Here is a 17,445-nt window from a genome sequence, read left to right as displayed (position 1 = left end):
TACCGCCGTACCTTTGGGCCCCATAAGGTGTATCGACATCCATAAATTTCACACTAGCATTACGTTTAAAAGTTATAAGTCAATGAATCGACTTCACGTGAACTGTCGTATATCTCTATATACCAGCAAGTTTTGGCGATGTCTACCGCTCATTTAAGCAGTTTTCCCACACACAAAAACAGAAAGAGAGTATACGATAAAAGAATATGATGCGAAAGTTGGACAAAGTGAAACATGAAGTCTGATCTTTTAAGACATGTGTTCCAAATCCTTTTTTTCATTTTCCTGTGCTATGGAGACATTTCTCATGTTAAAAAAACAGCAGTCAGAGAACATAAATACCAATTATTTACCACTTTTCATCAAGTGGATAACACCTTCTGATTTTCTCTCCGGTGTCGAGTTACATTCATTTCATGTGATGACAACAATGCGGCAGCTGTAAAAACTTTCACAGCCGATGTGGTCGTCGATTGTACGGAAACTAATCGATCAATCAGAGTTTCATTAACATTCAAATCACGGAGTTACCGTGAAGACAGTTACGACATGAACGTTATTTAAAAGACTCCTAGAGAGTTCGACTGTACATAATGAATAACTACAACCAATGAGGTAATTATAGTCAAACAAAGCTACACCTTGAGCATGAATAGTGCTTTAATTTGCAAAATACTATGAAATAAAGGGGCTATACTGAGTCACCATGGCCTAGAAGTGTGGCTTACTCGCTATAAAACCCTCCATGATCTAAAACGACATGGTAAAAATTCCATCTTGACTTCAAGATGGAATCGTTCAAAAATTCGAACTCATTTTTTCAGTTTCAAGTCAATCAAAGTCTGGTGACTTTACTGTACAAGTCATGTTACTACTGTGGAAACCTAGCTTTCGACTTACTAAAACAAGACACAGACAAAACTAGATTTGTCGTGTGATGTATTAAATTGATCATGAAAGTCATCGAAAACGCCACCCTACTGTGAGTACAATTAAACCAACTACATTCAATAGCTTACAAAATCGCAACTATAGTTTTAGTTTGTGTCTATCTTAGTTAGCTGAAAGCTTGGTTTCCGCTGCCGTATTTAGCCATTTGCATGCCTCTACATTGTAGATGCTAAAGGACACGGCTAGTTTATGCGTGAAACTCGTTTCTGATTTACACTCAGAATTTGCCATTTCTATATACAGTAAGTGAAGACCGAGTATCATTGCATAAGAAACGTAAATATGTCGTTCAAACCCCAAGGTAACTCCTATGGTACAGAGTCAGCTATAGCAAGAGGCGCTTACTCCCGAAACAAATAATCGAAAACAAACGAAAATTTACGAACAAGGAAATAGAGGTAAATAAAGCAATCGAGCCGTATTCTTGTATCAGATTTTGATCATAGTGATGTATCTGTCGGTTTATTTGCTTGTGTGTGCGTGATATTTACTTCTTTTTGTTTGTTTGTTTGTTTGTTTGTTTGTTTGTCTGTTTGTTGTTTAGCAAATAATACAATTAAATTGAAATTCCGTAAAAACGTTACCTCAAGTATCCTACTTTTTCAAAATCGCCTGCAAATACAGTTCAAACAAATGATGTCCCAGTGTCATAGATCAGTCAAGATCCGTCTAATAGATATGTAAGGTGAACCATCTCATATAAGTAGAAATATCAATGTGGGATAAAAGCTGAATTTCTTTAGTTTTGACTCCGACCCCTGACCTCCTTTCAAACTAATCTGACTGAAATTTATGTTGTTTCAGACTTCATTGAGAATACTTTATATTCAAAATTATGCTGTACTACCTCTGGTGAAACACAAGGCTGATATTTAAAGCGCAACATTCAACGCTTGATTCACACACACGCCCCTCGGGGTCCCACGCTACGAAAACCTGGCCTGTAACTAGGGACGCTCAAACAAAACTCTGTCTCCGAGCAGAAATTTACGTTATTTGCGAAGGACTTTTTTTCCAACTGAATTCTTAAGTTGGGCAAATAAGCATTTCGTAGGATAGTCAAGAACCCAAGGCAATGCGTTATGTAATGTCAACAAACAAAATAGTTTCATCCAGACATCATCTGATGACAAATTAACTTTAAAAAGAAATCATGCCTTTTATTTCAAACTTCTAGGTGTAAAACAAAGATTACGAATATTCTCTCCTGGTGAGATAGATTATTCCCGTCGTTTGATTCCACCACATATGTTATGTGTGTGTGTGCGCGCGCGTTTATGTGTGTGTGTGTGTGTCAAATGAATATATGAAACAAGTACGTTCAAGGTAATAATTGTGTTTGCCAGATGAAACTCTAATGTTGTCTACCCCTCTACCTAATAGGGAACTTGCAATCCAGACTGAGCATGCTCAGATGCAAAGGACTACGGGATTGTCTGTGGTTATCATAATACCTAATCGGGAGCTACTGATAAAATAAACCTCCCACAATTGTCAGGATAACTATGAATTGATTATTTGTGGTTACAAACAATGTATCAACATTGTTTACAATACTAATTGATTAGTATTTATTATGACATTTCCCATGATGCAACATTCAACATGGCGGGTTTGCAAGTTCCCTATTAAGACAATCACGTCTTTTTATCATCGATTAGCCTTGGCAAAGTTAATTAGTAATGGACTTTAATAAACTTTCTAATTACTTATCGGAAATTTATAGTACAAGTAATTATCTATGTAGATGCAGCGCAGATGTGTTTTAATCAAAACCCCACCTTCACCTTGAATTGTTACCTGATTCTTCAACCGTTGAAAAGTTAAACATTAAGTCATCCACGACTATGAGGTCATATCGCCATGGCTCATCACGTTTCATCATAAGTCCGTGACCGTCAAAATGGGTCAATTTCATGTTTTCACTAATATTTGTTGGACAGACACGATTTCATTTCACTGGTACACAACATCATTTTGCCATGATGTATCGAAATCAGACAGCAACAAACCGATGTGGTACGGTTATCAAACCATCGTATAATAATTCAAAGCTAATGATTAGAAATGTCGATTTTCAAACATAGTCAATTTGTCTTGTTTTGTTGACCCCTTCCTATAACATTTTGCTACAGTCTTCAATTACACTGCCCGTGTCATGTCTTTTCCATATTAGGCTGCCTGAGTTAAACTTTGACATTCCATGGCATTATGGAAAGTATAGCGTCTGTGTGAAAGTTCAAGTTCACAAAAGCTAAATATCACTGTCCTGATTGAATTTACATTGGCTTTTTTCTGCCGACACATATCATGTTGAGAGAGAAATACCTCATCCTGTTGTGAACGATGTCCATTCCTTTGAGTGAATAACTCTCCAAATTGAAGATTAAAAGATAAAATATCACTTCTTTTCCCCGTAAATTAAAACCGACGTACTGTAAAATGGTCACCACAGTAACCGATAACTGAAAAGAAAAATGAATGATGGAACGATATGAAAGCCTGAATTCTAAATGTACGGATAGGTAGTCATTACTAAAACGAGATCTTAAAAGACGAGATCAAAATAGGATTGACCTTCTCTCTATTACTTAACACCTGTGCAATTGCGCAAAAATATTGAGCAAATTCATCCACAATTTTTTCCTCTGGAAAAGTGGTCTCTTTTGAGTTTTTTAACACCAATCCGGTTATAAGATTTAGTTTAAAATCCTACTCGAAAATAAATTGACATGTGCCATGGACTTATCGAAAGGAGGCCTTCTGTTCAGGTAAATTTGCAGGAAATTATTTCTACGAACGGCTTACTTTGAAACGGATGATCTTTTAGCCTTATATTAAAGTTAACCTAAATGTTAGACTTGCCTAAAGTGCATGCACATTACACGTATCGAGTTTCAGTTAAAGTTTAGGCACATAAATCTACATGCATATTTTACACTGTTGTCCCTATCAGAAGAAAGTATCACACAAATTGGTCTTCATTTGGTTTGAAATTTTAACTTGAATGTCTAACTTGAATGGTTGTAATCGGGCCAAATTAGCCATTTATCGTGCCCTAGAACCTAAAGAATAACCTCATGGCCAAGCTTTAGTTATGTAATCGGAGTACACCTTCGTCTTTGTTTCTATGCACACACAAAAAAAATCAAACCCGCCATGTTGTGTGGTGCACCATGGTAAACGTTGAATCATTCCATTGGTACAAATGAATTATTCATTGTAAGTAATCAGTCAAGCTACTTATAAGACACAAATATTTCATCCGTAGGTAGACTAGTGACAGGTTTAAATCTTAAGTGAAAGCTTGGTTTGAATCCGTCGACACATTAGTTTGACATATTTATTAGTGCTCATTGAATATTCAATATCGAGGCATAAACCATGTCATACACTTCCTCAGTCACAGACATTATCATTCATTCGTTCACGATGTAACTCGTGAAAAATTACGTTTTGTATGGAAAAGTAACGTGCTCTGGTCGATAGAAGCGCTGATTTTAGGGTCCGTACCGTAAATTCAATCGTGCTGCATACATAAGTTTACTTATAGATTATTCAATGCACCTCCTCATGTAAAATATTGAGAAGTTGGTCATTACATCTAACAAAACAGTAGTATCCTGTTGCAGCTAGTGTAGCCTTAAAGGCTAGACCAAACACATCAAATGATACAAAAAATGGGAAACACGTACAGACAACCAATTTGCCATGTCTCAAAATGTTACATTGAATTAAATATATTTTAAGAACAACACGTCTAGAAGCGAATGAAATGTACACGAATCTTGAAAGGATCAATGACAGTAATTAATTCTCAAAGTTTGGTATAATCTAACACTTTATAAAGATTAAGTTACCTGTCACATCTTTCGCGGTATGAATTTTAATGTGCCCAACAACAAAAAAGTAAATGGATTTCACGATGAATACGAATGTTGAAACATTCATATGAATGCCAAATGTCTGATCTTAGCGCCATATCATCAATAATGTCCAGGAAATACATTCATCTAGTTGGCACAGACCGAGACTCTCCTCTAGCATAATGCTACAATTAATAGATTAATTTTTGGACCATTAGATGCACTCGATATGTATATTTGTCCCAGTATACATCAACTGTCAAGCTTTTCACCTTCTAAAGTAATCTTTTCAATCTTCTCGACTATTTATGTCCCGTATTAGAAAACTTAGAACCAACGACCACGTAACAATAATGCGTTTATTTCTATCACGTGGTTCATCTGGCTGCTGCTGGCTTAGGTATTCAATCGGATATATATTTTGTTATCATTGATTTGTGATGGGAGATAGTGTGTGGTGGAATATGCATCCTATCAATTTCAGTTTAAAGAAGGCAAACCGAAATTAATAGGGAAATATTTTACGGGTTATAGCTTGAGAGACCCTTTTAAATTATAATAAAACAGCTCTGGGTTCTTCAAGACATGGTAATTGTTACAACACCCAGGACCAGATCAGTCCATAATTATATCAAAATCATTAATTGGATCGAAATTTCATGCTAATATATACTCACCTTTTATTATAATTATAATATATTTAGGGAATATAGATGAACGTTTCACTAAGAAATATGATAAGATATATATTTTAAGTGCTGTCAGAGAAAGAACATTTCGATTTTGAACGTGAATGGGTCGTCGTGGCAACCTTATGCATATGATTGATTAATGAAATTAACACATCTGGAAGTTGTTGTTTTTTCATCCCACTGCTCTTTTGTTTCTACTTCGTGCCCAAAGCGTATGGGATACATGTACAAGCAACAGCTCTTTCTTGACAACTTTCAGCATTCCCATGATTACATTCCAGTTGTTTCGGTTTTGTTCTATGTTCGTTCCTGCCATTGCCATTTCCTCGTAGCTTTCTAAGAAATATGCTATACACTCCATTCTAAAAACTTTAAATGTGGATGTATCAAAACCTAAGCTTTCAATTTGTATTTATTTTTTTAATAATTATTTCACATCCTTCAAAATTATTTATAGTAGCCATATGTTTAACATTTGAAATACTCGTTTATTTACATATTTGTGTGCAACAACTCGCGTCTACGTCATTGGTTTTGCGGTGCTCGAAATATGAGTCAGAACGTTTCAATCCAACACCACTGTCCCTGATGTTTCATATATTATGCTTGAGGGGGTATAATTACATTATTCCCCAATACTAGTGACCTATAAAGGTTTTCACTACTCGTGTAGTGATTCCTTAGGTCACTCGTATTTTCCTTTGGTTAAACTAAGAAAAATGTTGAGGAATATCTAATTATTCCCATCAATTTAGTCGTTCGGTAGCAAAGTAAGAGCTAGGTCCCAATTTTCAGTAGTAAACTTAAATTGGAGCTCTCACGTGAAAATTGTCATAATCCATAACTATTATTTCGAGTAGATGCTCGGAGTAATGAAACTTGAGTGAGACGTGCAGATTTGTGATATGAATTATGTCCACCGTTGTTACTGGCAGTATTTTCCTTTCTAAATTCTGAAATCTTACTACACTACATCTGGCTTACTACGATCAATATAATGTTTCTCTCCGCCATACTTTATTCTTTGAACAGCTACTGCAGACTTATCATCATTTCAAGCAAATAACCTACCACTGTTTTGTTTTATCCAGGCGTCCATGGAACAGAACAGCACAAACTTCTTTTCAAGGAGTTATTTGAGACACGAGATTACAGTCGTCACGTAAGGCCCGTTCGAAATTCTACAACTACAGTGAAGGTGGAAATGCAGTTCTTTTTATCTCAGGTACTAGATATGGTAAGTTCTTGTTTCTTATATCACTGGTTTTGACAACGTTAAACTGCATTAGTTTAATATCACTGGAACGGATTATTGTGTGTGGTACTTTGTTATTGCATTTATTTATCATACATGTGACTATCAGTTTGTGACACGTATTACACAAATAAGTTACTCACAGGAGATTTAATGCTGTTCAGGGTGTACGATGGTACAATTACGTAAATAATTATATCTAAAAAAAAACATTTTTTTTAAACTGCTCCAGATGTAGATAGGGCAGCTTTAAAAGGACATGGCAATATGTATGTGTTTGTAAACTGTAAATACCATGCCACCAATACAGTGATATACAGTGATATGCAAAGGATGACGATCACATCAATCTTAGAGCGCCGTTGTTTTTATTTTAACATAAACAATCCATGGTTGTCATATTTTTCCACTCTCACGCCTCTCGAGCGGACGTTCCTCCAATAGTGCAAAATGTTATGTGATTTTGCGGTGATGGGTTGTTCCAACCTCTACATTGAGATATATAGATTACTGACTGTTTTGCATTTAAAGCTCAATTTATGGTCGTTATTTCTCCTTTCAAATTATGAGTTCAGGTAAAATTCATACATGAAACGAGGTGATGTACAACCAACAGAAACCACATACAGGACGTTATATGCTACAACGATGTAATACACGATTTCACTTTCACTTCAGCCTTTTCTTTGCTTAAGATATCCTGAAAGTCTGAGCAACCTGATCGCCGACGAGTCACCGTTGCTGGTTTTTTTAATGAAGTGTACGGAAATAATAAAACATTACAGTACAATGTAGACTAAATCATATTAATTTTCTACGAGAATATGAGTCTATATCCCATTGTTGTTTACTTCCGGATCATTCATAGCGTTATGACTCGAGGCTATGGCATACTTTGTCAGAATTTCACACCAACTACAATAGAACTTAAGTCATATATAATAACACTGATCATTTTATGACGCCCCCGTTATACAAATTCCATTCTAAGGTCACTTCAGTTAGAATTACATCATTGCTAAAGTATATGCCAGTTGACTCTTTCGTAAATGTCAAAGAATCATGATTAAATTAGTGCATTAAATCGCCTAAAACGTAGGTCTTTCGCAATTAATTCAGGCTTTTAGTGGTTTTTATTTACAATTTCTTCTTTTAAGAGGTTTTATGTTGAAATTCAATAAAATGACGGTAAAATATTGTCAGGTCGTCGTACTGAGACCACGAATATCAATAAATTATTGCATAACTATATTTATGTGTCACTTTACTTCAAAGGTCATCATTGGCCCAAAACACAAATACATAAAAATTAGTTACACTTCCCATTAAATTAGTTGATTTTGTTCTGATTCTTAATGAGTGTTACATAAAGGCTGCAAGTCTCTGTAATTCAACCGCGATAACAGCTGTTGTGTAATTTTTTTAAAAGAAGACGGATTATAAAAAATATTGTGGAATGTATTTTGACCACAGGTGTATAAAAAAACAACATTTCAATAGGAAATGGTATTCATCCTCGATATCATTTGAATCACAAAGTACACAAATATGTTCAGTTCTATCATACCTTATTTTCTCCCTGTCTCAATATACAAACAATGAGACGAACATCTAAAGCGTACGAGCATCGTCCTATGACCAGAAATTCTTACAGTTGTATGCATATTTTAGGCAATTGTAGGTTGTCATTTAACCATATTCAACAGCACCTTTTTATGGAACACTTCACATCTACATTTTGTGTTGTTCTTAACGTCTAACCAGACTCTAACGTTCATTTTAACGACTGCTAGTATGTTGTGATATCTAAAAGTATATACAATATGCATTTCCACGTGCTATGAGGCATAATTTATTTTCTGTAAAATATGCATGGTATCATGAGACGAAAATATGTACATCTGTATACCCAGCATATTCGTCCCTAATAATATATCTGAACATTGAGGGCGCTCGCTCTTTAACATGATGTTCGATCCCTGATTTACAAATACATGTACCTAATACAGCCTGAATTGATGTCTGCATTCTACACTGTATTCATAATTTGATTTCTTTTATTTACAGGATGAAACTAAAGAGACCCTTGCGACTAATGTCTGGATTACACTGGTATGTCAACTGACGATACAAGTTATCACTATGTGTTAATGCATCCAGTGTGCAATTTAAATGCATGTGTATGTCTATGTCTATGTCTATGTCTATGTCTATGTGTATGTGTATGTGTATGTGATATTGTATACGTACATGTATATTAACATGATAGTAATGGTTGTGCTCGTAAATATGTTTCTGGATAGTTTAGCAGATATTGATTGCCTTATATCAACTACGCACATGTGCCCAACTAGCGTAGCATATATTGAACATATATAGGAACATACAAGTATTTATATGCATGTATGGATGGATGGATGGATGGATGGATAGAAGGATGGAAAGATGGATAGATGGATGGATGGATGGATGGATGGATGGATATATGGATGGATGGATGGATGGATGGATGGATGGATGGATGTGTGTGTATGTATGTATGTATGTATGTATGTATGTATGTATGTATGTATGTATGTGCGTGTGTGTGTGTGTGTGTGTGTGTGTGTGTGTGTGTGTGTGTGACCATTGAAAACACTGGTCATAGATTTGTTTTCTATAATAGTTAAAGTACTGTTTGTCATGTTCATAGTATTGCATTTCTGCCATAGAGGGAGCTGTCCATGATTGTGTCTGGGCAGGACTTCTAACACCTTGGTATTTAGTGCTATTTAATGTAGTTCCTACATGAAAAACTCAATATTCTTAGGCATTTTTGTTACTATCTGTGCAGTGATTTGACAGAGAGTTAAGTTAATAATTTGTTGCGACAACACTTTTTCTGCTGGAAAGTAAAGTTAGGTGTATTGATTCACTGTAAGTTCCCGTGTGATATGGTAGAAATACACGGGGAAGAGAGATTCGATTCCTGAACTGAGGCTGTGTGCTGCAGTAACTTGCCACAATTACTACATAAGACGACTTTGATGTCACCAGAACCCTGACATTCAGAGTGAGGAAAGATCGACTGCTTTCTTGAGTAAGTTTGAACTTGATTTGAGAGTCAAGACAAGCATAAGCATCGATCTGTTTCTGATTATGTGAACATTGTGTTAGTGTTAGTGTTAGTCACTGGCAGATCACACGTCAACCATGATTTATAAACACAGAGACTAAGTTCATTTAGTACGTCGACCTTACTATGATAAATCGTTGTGGACCATAACATATAGAATTGGATTTAAATTGATGTGATCGTGGTATTCGTAATAATAGAGACCATTTTATTACTGAAGTCCAGGCTCTGTATTGTCATAAACTGTATACTATTACTAGTAATTGACATAATGTAGTGACTGGTGAAGATATCATAACATTCTATGTTACCCAGTACAATCAAGTGTTGTCTCTTTGTGGAGAGTTGAAGTGAAGTACTTGCATGAGCATAACATTTGAGTTCCTGAGAACTACATATATAAGGATTGACGGTGTTCCAAGTTGAACGACAAGTTGTAACTACACTGGAAGAGCGCTACTGGTGTTGGAATTGAGAAGATACTTTCGATTGAACATTGTGCTGTACATTTCAACTGTTTGTGTCACGGTATATTTTCAGACCTGTAACTGAACAATTGAACCCTTTTATATACTCTGTAGGAAGTATGCATTAGATAGTAGCTTATGAACATTTTGCATATTAATCCTTTATTTATTTTCATTAACATTGCATTGTTATCCTCTAAACCCAAATGTGTGTTGCCTCCTACTCTCACCTTAGTGTAAATTAGTGGGTAGGAAGTCAGCAATTAAACCAGAACTGTGCCCTTGTGTATGTTTAGAAATTCTTTCATTGATACTGTTTTCTCGCACCTTTTGAGTGGGCCAAGAGGGTTACATATGTAAGCATGTATGTATACTAGTATGTATCTGTGTATCTATGTATCTATGTATCTATGTGTCTATGTATCTATGTATCTATATACGAGGATGTCACATATGTGTGGACATTGTTGCAGACTGATGTCTCCTCTGTGTTCATCCCTCCTATACGTAATTGATGTAATGTTACACAGTGTCAACAGTTAAACAATTCCAGCAATTGATCACATATCTTGTTTTATTCAAATTATATGTTTGAAAATGCACTGCCACATCTCTTAAAATTGCTAACAATACAATAGATGACACTCCTATATTTTTGAAAGTTTACAGAAAACTCTGACAAATTGTCCATTATGTATATTTATTTGGTTTGCTTTGATATTGATTTTACAGCGTTGGAAGGATGAGTTCCTAAACTGGGATCCCACTGACTACTTCCATATAGAACATCTAAAGCTATCTTCGAATTTAGTCTGGTTGCCAGATGTGTATCTGTACGACAAGTAAGCATTTTTGCTTTGATATCATAATAAATGGAGTCAATTTTGTTCGAAGATCAATAATTGTTTTAGTGATATAATTTTTGCCAAATAGTTTACTAAACTTGTCCTTGGTACATAACGTAATGCATTCAGGTATATCATGAGATGTATTTAGGTATATCATGTGATGCATTCTGATATATCGTGTGATGTATTTGGGTATATGATATTATGTATTGGGTATTTTGTGTTTTGGGGTGTATCACGTTGGGTGTATCATGTGATGTACTTGAATTTATCATGGGTACACTTTGTGAAGTGTTTGGGTTTATCATGTGATGTCATAGGGTATTATGTGACGTATTTTGGTATATCGTGTGATGTAATAGGGTATATATGAAACAGGGACAATTGTCACTGTTTAATAGACACAGGAGAGAACTTTAGAGGTGAGAAACAGTGAGTATTACTGAGATTATTTCTGCAAGTTCAACACATGAATGAAAACTAAAATTCATGAACTTGAGCTTTGTAAACAAACAACAGATAGAGCCTAGGTCAAGCAGATAGTAGGTCAAGATAGTATAGATCAGATATCAGTGAATGTTATCATGGGGACAATGTTTGGTGGAGTGTGAATGCTAACTATCACACAATCCAGTGATTAAAATTTAACTTGGCTCATGTCTCATTAAATTTTAATCCCTCAACTGTTTCATATACATATCATGTGATGTATTTGGGTATATCATGTGATTTAATAGGGCATATCATGTGCTGTGTTTGGGTATATCATGTGGTGTAGTAGGATATATCATGTGATGTATTTGGGTATATCATGAGATGAATGTTCTGCAATGTATTCTAGGGTGTATTCTAAAAGGTATAGGTATATTCTCTATGTATCAGGAGTGTATTCTATTATCGTATTCTTGGTGTAAGATTTGTTATAGACGTATATAGTTAATTAAAAAGTAAATTTAAAGTAATTAGAATTAAAATTTCTTCAGATCAAGAACAATGTACACTTGAAAGCATGTGTGTTTGTTTGTTTGTTTGTTTGTTTGTTTGTTTGTTTGTTTGTTTGTTTGTTTAACTGGTCCAAATGTTTTCATGATATTAAAGATCAAACGTATCCTGAAGCTAAATGGATAAAATAGGGAATAAATTATGTGCACTTTCCAAAACTTATTGCTGATAACTAATTTTTCATTTCTTATTATTTCTAAGTGCGGCAACGAAATATGAAGATTTATGGAGCGATGAGATAGTATCAATCAAATACGATGGCACTGTGATGTGGGCAGCACCAGCAATAATCAAAACTCACTGCAGACTAGATGTGACCCATTACCCCTTTGATGAACAGACTTGTAAAGTTATGTTCGGTCCATGGCAACATAGTGCTATGGAAATAAATGTGACAGGAAAAAGTAAGTCTATGCTGTCTTTTCTATATAATAGTCTGAGGTCTGTGCATGATGACATGTAACAGTCCACTACTACAGCACTTTTCTACTTAATCATCACCATGACAATATACTCCAGTGGCACATGATTTTCTTTGTATGGATGGATATAATCTATGAAATATTGCATACAGAGAGGTGGTGTAATTACATATACACTATGATCTCAGATTGTACTGCTTACAGTTTGACCAGTATTTTTAACAATTCTGTATTTTAACTACTATAAATTATGGGATATGACGTTGTCAATCACTTCACTATAATGCATCATGTGTATATTTGTGCATTGAATTGAGTATGAAATCGAATTGTGTTGTTCGAGTTGTAGTCGATTATAACAAAGTATCAGATATCACTTTTTAATTTTATTTTTGAATGTTTATTTAGAGTCAACTTGTCTATCCATTCCCTTGTTGTTTGTGTTATTGTTCTTGTCATTGTCATTGATGCAATTGTTGCATAATTTGCATTTTTCTAATTTTTTTCTATCAGCAACAGACAGTTACTTCAACGGCAATGCAGAATGGGTGTTATCAAACATTTCGGCCAAAAACAATATTATGAGTTACCAGATATATCCTGATGATCCTGAGGTGCCATACGGATCTGTGACATACACAATGATTCTGAGGCGGCGACCTCTATACTACATCTTTAACCTCATTCTACCGTGTGGATTCATATCCGTCACAACGCTCATGATTTTCTTCCTGCCAGCAGACTCTGGTGAAAAAGTAGGGTTAGGGATTACAGTTTTGCTTTCCCTTACAGTGTTTTTACTCCTAGTGGCAGAAATTTTGCCACCATCGAGCACTGTTCCTGTTATCGGTAAGTTTTTCGATTTGTCTTTATCTTGAGTCCATTGCGTATTGTTGTTTATCATTAATATCTGTCATTTTAATCGTTTCCACATGTAAACAGGATAAATAATCAAATGCTGTGAAATCTATTAAAGTGAAAAAATATGTAGGTGGGCTTGAATGGAGAAATTGTCCACGAACGACATATGGTCGGTTTTGTTCACACCAAAACAATGACAAATAATATAAAATTACACAAGGCCTGATTGATGGCACTTCGCTGTTCGTCTGAACATTATATAATCTTTCTCATCATACATGTTGAACCGATCCTTTTCAAGTTCCTAAGAACTGTTATGGTGTTTTATTGGTGGATCTTAGAACTGTTATGGTGTTTTATTGGTTTTATTGATCTTTACTTCATGTAATGCAATACAGTCCATGATCCAAGGTCAATGGCAATTCTGCATTGACCATGAGTCATTATCTTTGCTGTTGCACGCAAGGTCAATGGCAATTCTGCATTGACCATGAGTCATTATCCTTGCTGTTGCACACAACAAGAATACCCATAAATGCATCAATAAATATTTGCTGTCTTCATTTTGAGCACTAGGTATTGAATGTTGTGTGTATTTCATATTTTTCAAAGTAAATCACAATCGTGCTCTTGACACTTAAAAAAAACATAATAAAAAGGGCCATCTATCATAGAGTGAACAAGACAGATTGCAGTCGAAAGCTCTCAGTTTATCAAATTATCTTGTGTACCGGTTACATTTCTCAAACTCATATGAATTCTTCTTTTTTTAATATACAGGTCAGTATTATGCTGCAACAATGGTTCTTGTGTCACTCTCACTTGCAATGACTGTTGTTGTCCTGAGTCTGCATCACAGAGGACCTGAAAGTGGTGAAGTCCCTGCTTGGACACGACGACTAATACTCGGACAATTGGGTCGATTGTTATTATTTCGAAAACTAAAAGCCACAAAACAGCAATTAAGTAAACCCGTAACAAAGTCTGCTAACAGCATCAGTAGCAATTTTTCAAATCAAGGGTCAGGGGTTTCAGACTCACTACTGACCCCATTGAATGACATTGACGTCAGCAATTCAAACGCTTATAATGTAAACACTGATAGCAACAGTCACAATACTTTTGGACGACGGAATAAACGCATAAAATCTGGGAACAGCATAACTGTAAATATCAATGACGAACATTTGAGAATATTAAAGAAGATGCACCTGGAAATGAGAAGTATTGCAGACTATTTCAAATTACAGACAAGGGAAGCTGATAAACACTGTGAATGGAAACAAGTTGCCATGGTCGTGGATCGACTATTCATGTTTTGTTACATTATTGGATCTGTTGCGACTTGCCTAATTATTATATGCCAGGTGTACGCATGACTAGAGCATGCACGGTTGTATCATAACTAATGATCTCGCAATGCCGATGAATAACTGGAATTCGTGCTAGGCTTGTCGAGTTACTTCATCACGTGATATATGCACATTTCGTGCAATGACCGCAATGCATGTGGTATCATCATGTGTTAATCCAACCAGGTAACTCATCCATGGATGTTGAAATGGATTTCCATGATACATGTTTTATGTTAATGGAAAGTTCGGATAATTTCAGTGAACGTTGCAGTTGGATTTAATCGATCAATCAATTGATACTGAATTCACGCCACATGCCGCATAATCTTGTTCAGAAAACTTCTGAACTTTCGCCGATAAATTTGACGTTGAAATTGACTTGATGGATGGATGGATGGATGGATGCAACGAAAGTAAGGTTTGCCGGATACAGTCTAGAAGCGAGGCTAACATGGAGTCAGTAAAGATATGTGTATTACCAGTCAATACAACCGCTCTCATTCAACCTATGCACTGTAAATAAAATACATCACCAGGAGGGTCCTTGTCGAAAGGGGTGAGAAGAGCACCCTCAATGGCCGTGACTGATCTTTCAGTCTAGGATATTTCAGTGAAGACATGTGATGAGAGGGATTCTTGCTGTTGTTTACACTGAACTTAGGATTTATCTGAATTCATCATAATATAAATAAATTCATCATCCCAATATTTCTTCCCTACAAAAATCATTAAAATGTGAACCCAAGAAGTTGTCACTTAACCAAAAAACTACAAGTATCTGAAATAGTGACGTTTATCATGAACAGGATTTGCATATGGCATTGGTGACACATTCAAGAGTACATGTATGATAGTCTCGTCTTGAAAGGGTGCTTATTTGTTTTTTGTTAAGTGACACATTAAGAAATTCCTACACTATTCCACACAGTTAAAGTTTCCACTATTACAAAAAGATAGTGACAGTGAAGGGAAAGATACTTTCTGATTGTGGGAATCTCAGCGGATGACATACGAATTTCGGTGGTACAGTGCAAGCAATAAATTTGTCTATGTTGATAATGTGATAATGAAATGAAATACCAGTAGGAGAAGAATTGACTGTTATAAGTTCAAAAAGTACAAGTGATAAGACCCAAAAATGATGATTTCAAATTGTATAACATCAACAGATAACCAGCAATGAATCTTGAATGACAAGTATTATCAACATTATTTTTGTAGTTTTAGAGCTATGCAAACAAACTTTTAAAAACTCCAATATTTATAAAAGAAAATCATACAATAGTGCTCTGGTCCTGGTACTTTGTATTATTTTAAATCACATGTATAAGTCATTTGTGAATATTTTGACATGATCGTGTGTCAATTTTGATGTCATATAAGTATAACACTGAACGTAGAACATACATGATTTGCTCTATCTTGTATTTCACTCAAAGATCACAAAAGTGACAGTTTGTATCTGTTATATACTCTTTGTGATGTCATTAGTTATGTCAATTTCGATACTTGTGGTTTCAAGACTTAGTTGATAGTTTATCAACTGTATGGTGGGGAATTGTGAAGAAATGTTTATCAATGAACCTATACGTGTGTGGTATGCAGTGATCTGGAGATATCTGAGATACATGTATATATTCATATATGTAAACCTTATGCCGGTTCTCCCGAATTGCATAGTGAAACTAGGGTTGTGCAGAAGTCATGGAGATCCCATATCAATCAATAACGTGATTGCTCAAAGTAAACTTGTTACAATGGCAGGCAACCAAATGTCATCTGCAGCAACATTGCAACTTTATGCTACCTTCAAAGAGTTAAAAGTATTGAAGTTGAAAGCACTTATGATTTATATAAAGTGAAAGAAATTGATTTGATTCAAAGCTTCAGGCCATGTTCTGTTTTCGGATTTACAACCTGTGACACGACTTTTGAAAACCCTAATTTCTAATGCAACTGTGCCTAATGGTGTACTATTATTTCATCCATGCTTTGGAAGAGTTTTTACATTTTATGTCACCCCTAGACGTCTTATTCTACACTGAACTACATACACTGGTTTGTCCAAGTTAGAAATGAAGCTGAATGTACACTTTGTAACACCATGGTTTATCACAAGATTAATACACAAAATAAGTCAAAGACAAACTCAAAACAACACACATGTACACCCATATATTTACAAAACAGTGGTAGCACAAAGTCAAACATAAATGTTTTGTACATGTGATGGTAAAGTTACATTATTTCCTTGTATTGTGGAGGAAATCAGTACAATGCAATCAATAAATAGCTCCCTACCTGGTCTACTGTACATTCATCTTCCACCTCATGATGACTAACTTCCAGTGTTGAGTTATCGGGCTCCTTGTTCATGTTTTCCTGAAATGTCAAACGATATAATTATTTAAATTTGTGGTAATTACTCTATTCAAGTGTGACAAAATAAAATCTGCTACACATATTACAAAGTAACATCATGAAAATTTGCAAATGATACAACAAAAACATAATTACATTTTTTAAAAAGCAATGAAACAAATACTGACTGACTGACTGACTGACTGACTGACTGACTGACTGACTGAAATCAACAAATATGAAAGAAATG

At 35.2% G+C, this 17,445-nt stretch overlaps 1 protein-coding gene across 1 annotated transcript; it reads left to right on the top strand.

Moving 5' to 3' along the window:
• The first annotated feature begins 1,233 nt into the window (after positions 1-1,233).
• LOC144446269 (neuronal acetylcholine receptor subunit alpha-10-like) lies at positions 1,234-14,858 on the top strand. Its single transcript, XM_078136020.1, has 7 exons — positions 1,234-1,252; positions 6,601-6,746; positions 8,832-8,876; positions 11,079-11,188; positions 12,398-12,600; positions 13,132-13,467; positions 14,260-14,858. The coding sequence occupies exons 1-7, from the start codon at positions 1,234-1,236 to the stop codon at positions 14,856-14,858; spliced, it is 1,458 nt and encodes a 485-aa protein (XP_077992146.1).
• The last annotated feature ends 2,587 nt before the right edge of the window (positions 14,859-17,445 follow it).

The sequence above is a fragment of the Glandiceps talaboti genome, chromosome 15 (assembly GCF_964340395.1).
Source record: "Glandiceps talaboti chromosome 15, keGlaTala1.1, whole genome shotgun sequence".
In the NCBI taxonomy this organism is placed as follows: Eukaryota; Metazoa; Hemichordata; class Enteropneusta; family Spengelidae; genus Glandiceps; species Glandiceps talaboti.
Note: the sequence above shows the minus strand (reverse complement) of the source record. Positions and strands in the feature narration are given on the sequence as shown.

Coding starts and splice junctions, on each gene's coding strand:
- LOC144446269 (XM_078136020.1), top strand. Junction 6,747..8,831: donor TATCTCAGGTACTAGATATG/GTAAGTTCTTGT, acceptor TTTTATTTACAG/GATGAAACTAAAGAGACCCT. Junction 13,468..14,259: donor GAGCACTGTTCCTGTTATCG/GTAAGTTTTTCG, acceptor TTTAATATACAG/GTCAGTATTATGCTGCAACA.